This window comes from Ranitomeya variabilis, chromosome 4 (genome assembly GCF_051348905.1).
Source record: "Ranitomeya variabilis isolate aRanVar5 chromosome 4, aRanVar5.hap1, whole genome shotgun sequence".
NCBI classification, from domain to species: domain Eukaryota; kingdom Metazoa; phylum Chordata; class Amphibia; order Anura; family Dendrobatidae; genus Ranitomeya; species Ranitomeya variabilis.
Genome location: NC_135235.1, coordinates 294,765,815 through 294,771,925, shown reverse-complemented (window position 1 = coordinate 294,771,925; position 6,111 = coordinate 294,765,815). Strand labels below are relative to the sequence as shown.

Genomic DNA, 6,111 nt, shown 5'->3' with positions numbered 1-6,111 from the left:
GCAACCATTATGACATCTATGTCGATACTGTGCACGTCGCTGATTGGTCGAGGCCTGGCGGCCTCGACCAATCAGAGACGTGGGATTTCCATTATGACATCATCGTCGCCATGCTGTGCCTGTCTCTGATTGGTCGAGGCCTGGCGGCCTCGACCAATCAGAGACGCGGGATTTCCAGGACAGACAGACAGACAGACAGAAAGACAGACAGACAGACAGACAGACAGAAAGACAGACAGACAGACAGACGGAAAAACCCTTAGACAATTATATATATAGATGGGCTTCTGCTGGGCTGTATATGTATGAGAGGCTTCTGCTAGGCTGTATATATATGAGGGGCTTTATATGTCAGAGGCTTCTGCTGGGCTGTATATGTATGAGAAGCTTCTGCTGGGCTGTATATGTATGAGAGGCTTCTGCTTGGCTGTATATGTCAGAGGCTTCTGCTGGGCAGTATATGTATGAGAGGCTTCTGCTGGGCTGTATATGTATGAGAGGCTTCTGCTGGGCTGTATACAGTATATATATGAGGGGCTTCTGCTGGGCTCTATATGTCAGAGGCTTCTGCTGAGCTCTATATGTCAGAGGCTCTCCTTCTGGTTCTTTCGCCTTTGTGCTGTGATCTCGTTTCTCACTTCTCCACAATATACCTCGCTTTGTGTCCTTTCTTAAGATGCCGCCGCAATGAGGTGCAGGCACGGCTCCGTAACTATCTGTCCTTTTGCTAGGCCACTGTCAGGATCCCACCCCTGACAGGGACCCCCCTGAATCTTCCCAAGTAACGCTCTCCTCTCACTAGATGTTACCTGGGCAAAACCCAGTCAGCTTCTCCCTAACTTCCTATCCAACCCCCAGTTTTACCAGAGTGTGAGGAGTGGCCTAATACATAGAACCCTTTGCTCCCCCTGGTGGCTGGAGTGTGAAGTGTAATGTGTGACTGTGATACCTGGTCAGGTGAACTCCTTTAGTGCAATCAGACGCAACATCACTCCCCTTAGTGGCAGAGCGACATTACTGCAACGACCAGGACTCTGGGGCGCTGCATATATGTATGAGAGTCTTCTGCTGGGCTGTGTATGTATGAGGGGCTTCTGCTGGGCTGTATATATATGAGAGGCTTCTGCTGAGCTGTATATATATGAGGGGTTTCTGCTGGGCTGTATATATATATGAGGGGCTGCTTCTGGGCTATATATATCAGAGGCTGTTTACCTGTATATATCAGAGGCTGTTGCTGTGCTGGCTGTATATGTCTGAGAGGCTTCTGCTGGGCTGTATATGAGGGGCTTCTTCTGAGCTGTATATATATATATATATATATATATATATATAAGGGGCTGCTGCTGGGCTGTATATATTAGAAGCTGCTGTTGGGCTGTATATATATGAGGGGCTGCTGCTGGGCTGTATATATCAGAGGCTGTTGCGGTGCTGGCTGTATATAGAATAGAGGCTGAGGGGCTGTATAAAGTGTATACACAGCACTATACTGTAAACAGGTCCACACTATACATACAGTATACACAGACACACTGTAATGCAGGATATAGTGTGGACCTGTATATACAGTATGGTACTGTGTAGGACCGGAGCTGCAAGAAAGATACACAGACAGACACACATAGACACACACACAGAGATCATACTCACCCACCGCCACACTGTGAAGACTGAACCACTTCACTTCTGGATCTTCAGTGACTGAAGATCCAGAGTGAAGTCCTGCCGCGCTCCGCGGTGGAGAATCCTCTTCCGGCACTGACATCATGGCTCCGCCTCCTTCTTCAAAGGTAGCTGAACAAACTCTCATCTGATATAATCCGAGGGAGCGATCATATAGCTGAATAGGTGGCCACTAAAAGCTTCTGTTGGGATCGGAGAAGGCTGCCGCATGCCATAAGCTAAGCATTAGGTACAGGGAAGGTACTAAGGAAGTCTGGCTAGGCTAGCCAGGTCAGTGGATGCTGATGCAGGTCAGGTGCCATGACTCTGCCGCTCTGCGCCAGCCACTGAGATGTAGGACTGTAGCCAGGTCCCTACACTTTCAGTAGTTTCTCTTTTGTTAAATGTGCCTTATCATCAGAAATGGTTCACAGCAAAGAGATGTGTATTTTACATGTTTTGAGATATTTATCCCTATATTGGTGGGAGGCCCCTGCTTGGTGGGTGGCCCGGGGCCCAGGTCCCTTGGGCCCACCCCTAAATCCGGGCCTGATTCTATTATTTGTTTAAAAAACATAGCAGATTTGTTGCATATTTTTTTATTTCATTATTTTTGTTTATTTTCTAGAAAATCAGATGAAATGAATAGCAATCACACAATGGTAACAGGATTTATTCTTCTGGGATTTTCTGGAGTTATCGAGAATCAAGTCTTCCTTTTTCCGATCTTCTTATGTACATACATCATCACTGTGTGTGGGAACCTATCTATAATCCTTGCATACAAGCTTAGTCTGAGCCTCCACACTCCAATGTATTTTTTTCTTGCTAACTTTTCTGTCTTGGAAATAATATATGTTTCGTGCACCGTCCCGAAGATGTTGTCCAGTCTATGGCCAGAATGTAACGCCATCTCCTTCTCTTGCTGCGCTATACAGATGTATTGTTTCCTGCTGTTGGGTGGAACAGAATGCTGTATGCTGGGAGCCATGGCTTATGACCGCTATAACGCCATATGTCAACCTCTGTTTTATACTGTGATTATGAGTGAAATGGTCTGTATCCAGCACATAGTGGGATCATACGTCATTAGTGCAGTGAATGCTCTAATTCACACAACATTCACTTTTTCATTACCGTTTTGTGGATCAAAAGAGATAGACCATTTCTTTTGCGATGTGCCACCCGTCCTAGAACTCTCCTGCCAGGACATTTGGGTTAATAAACTTGTGATATTTGTGATTGGCGGCTGTCTTGTAATTGGTTCATTCATAGTAACAATAATTTCCTATGTGGAGATCATTTCAAAAATTCTAAAACTTCATTCCACATCCAGCAAAAAAAAAACTTTTGCAACCTGCTCCTCTCACTTAATAGTTGTTACAATATTTTACGGATCAACAATTTTTATGTACTTTAGCCCCAGGTCAAAAAGTAGGATTGGACAGAACAGCGTGGTCTCTTTAATGTACACTGTTATTGCTCCTCTCTTAAACCCTTTTATATACAGCCTACGAAACAAAGAGGTCAAATCAAGTATCAAACATATATTTTTACAGAAGATAAAATTCTCATAAATTATTTCTTATCATTTTTATTTTTTCCATTTTATTTTGAGCATATACAATATAATATGTTGTTAGGTGCACAGATTATAATTTAGTCTAATTTCAAAAGGAAAAATCTTAAATGATTTGGACGTGACTGTAGAGATCAAATCAAATAATGAAAATATATTTTTAGAGCTAATACATTTATAAATTAATTAAAGCTATTTTTACTTTATTTCCTTACTCTGCAGTCTCTCTCTCATTCTTTATTTCTCTACCTTTGTCTTTCTCACTCCATCATTTTCATCACATTGTAAGGAGGTACGTGGATGCAGCAGCACAGAGATCACAGACTCAGTGACTATAAAAGAAAAGGCTATAATTTGTAATGAGCGAGCACTAAAATGCTCGGTTACTCGAGTTGAGCAAATTGTAATCCTTGGGTGGTCGATCCAAGTAACGAGTTTTCTGCCCCCCCACTACTACCACCCCAGAAATCTTAGGGAGTCTAAAAATTGCTGAAAACTATGTAAACAGTGCTGAAATGGTATGGGAACAGCATGGGAAAGGCCTATGTAACCATCTCTGAATCTCAGGTCAGTGCTGAGGACAATGTTGTCAAAGTATTGCGCCATTTTTACAGACTGACAATAAAACATACAAATCCACACTTAAAATCGATTTGCCTGGAAACATGTCAAGAAACATTCTTTCCAAGAAAATGCCTTGTATATAAGGCAAAATAAACTGTAAATGTACTTTACTTTACTGTAATGAAATGAAGCCAACAAATAGAACACAGTAGATACGGTCAAATATGATGGAGGTTCCAAGACATTTTGGGGTTGTTTTGCTGCGTCTGGCCCTAGGTGCCTTGACTGTGTGCAATGCATCATGAAATGTGAAGATTCCCAAAGGATTTTGTGTCAAAATGTAGTGTACTAGCTCAGAAAATTGGTTTTGCATCCTAGGCCATGAGTCTTCCAACAGGACAATAACCCCAAACATACTTCAAGAACCACCAAGAAATAGATGGGAAAAAAGCACTGGAGAGTTCAGAAGTGACACTTCCAGCTCCTGTAGCGTAAAGTCTCCCAACACTACCTCTTACATACAGATACTAGAGAGAAACTGTGAATGAACACATTAAATCAGTTAATTTTAACTGCTTTGATGAATTTCTGAGTGCAGATGACCGTAAAAAACATGAATTGTCAATGAGTGCTTGGTAAGAAACCAGCAAGAAGGCTTACAATTTATAAGCAATAATCCCTGACTAGATGCCTGTCACAGGCTATTCCTACTGACATACCTCACCTTACATGAATTGCAGATAAGAGCATTATTATTATAACTGAATAGAATCAATTTAAATTAGCCCTGAAAAAAGCGATTAGTTTAATGTAGCAGCATCAAGCACTGTTATTTCATCAATTCTGTCAATCAGCATCCCAATTTGCAAGCTTTTCCTTTGATATTTATCCATTGCTCGTGTTTTTTTTTTGTTATTTTGCTTAAATGTGCAAAGCTATCTCTTCCACTGCTCTTTTTTATGGTCTCTCTGTTTTAATATGTTTTTTTTTTTCTTGCATAGTAATGCCTGCTTTGGTCTTGTGCTAATTGCTTAGGTATTGCTTAGTTATTATTATTACTATTATAATTATAGTTAATCACTGAGGCCAATTGGTGCTAGACTTCTGCAGAAACTTTCTATATATTCAGATGTGGTAAGGGATAGCTCGTGTGCGCGGTCATGTGTGCAATACATTTTTAAGTGCAATACTTTTAAAGTGTATTCTGCAGTTATACATGGCATTTGATCAGGGCAGGAGACAGGTAAGCTGCACCAGACATGCTTCATATATGTTTTAACTTCTGTTTTTTCTAAACTCTTTTGCCCTCCGACACATTATGTGCACTCTCTCAATATCAGCCACACCCTTCTCCCCTCTCCCATATATAACTCTGAGACACTACTAACATTGCTCACCAACTCCAAACGATCCACTACCACTATACAGCACTCAAATTGTTCATAGAACACCTATTCTTTCTCTTTTTTGTCCTTCTCCTAGTTGCTGGCGGCATCTCCCCTAACCTTGGGCCTCCTTCCACTAGTATACATAACTCTCTTCCAGATTTATATAGAAACCCTTCTAATCTTCTATATATAAAGTGCATGCCCTCTCCTATCTCTTTTAATTGTGCCCTCTGAAATGCACAGTCAACATGTAACAAACTTACATTCACAACTTTTTCCATTCTAATTCCCTTAACCTTCTGGCTCTTAAAGAAACCTTGACCCAGCAGTTTGACATTTCCACTGCTGCCCTCTCGTTTGGTGGGCTGAAATTTTCTCATACCACGAGACCTGAGAACAGACAAGGTTGAGGTGTTGGTCTGCTCCTTTCATCAGAAGATGCTTTCCAGGTCACCCCCCCCGGGTACCCTCATTTATGTTTACTTCCTTTGAAGTCCACACTTTTAGACTCTTCAAACCTACTCCCTGTGAGTGGCGGTTGTGTATTGCCCTCCAGGCTACTCTCATCAGTTGTTGGATCACTTTGCCACCTGGCTTCCTCACTTTCTATCCTGTGACATTCCCACTTTCATCATAGGAGACTTTAATATCCCCATCGATGATACCCTCTCCCAATCTGCCTCTAAACTACTTTCTCTATCCTCCTCATTTGCCTCTCACAGTTTACTAACTCTCCTATGCATAAAGATGGGAATAATCTGGACTTGGTATTTTCCGGCTCTGCCCAGTGCATGACTTTATTAACTCCCCTCTCCTGCTCTCTAACCACAGCCTTCTTTCCTTCTTTGTCAAGAACTGTTTCCTCACCCGGGATGACACCACTTACCACACTTATAGGAATGCACATACCATTAA

At 41.9% G+C, this 6,111-nt stretch overlaps 1 protein-coding gene across 1 annotated transcript; it reads left to right on the top strand.

Annotated features, from left to right (window-relative positions):
• Window positions 1-2,306: 2,306 nt before the first annotated feature.
• Window positions 2,307-3,242, top strand: LOC143767845 (olfactory receptor 5G9-like). Its single transcript, XM_077256367.1, has one exon. It carries the CDS (start codon window positions 2,307-2,309, stop codon window positions 3,240-3,242), a length of 936 nt encoding a protein of 311 aa, XP_077112482.1.
• The last annotated feature ends 2,869 nt before the right edge of the window (window positions 3,243-6,111 follow it).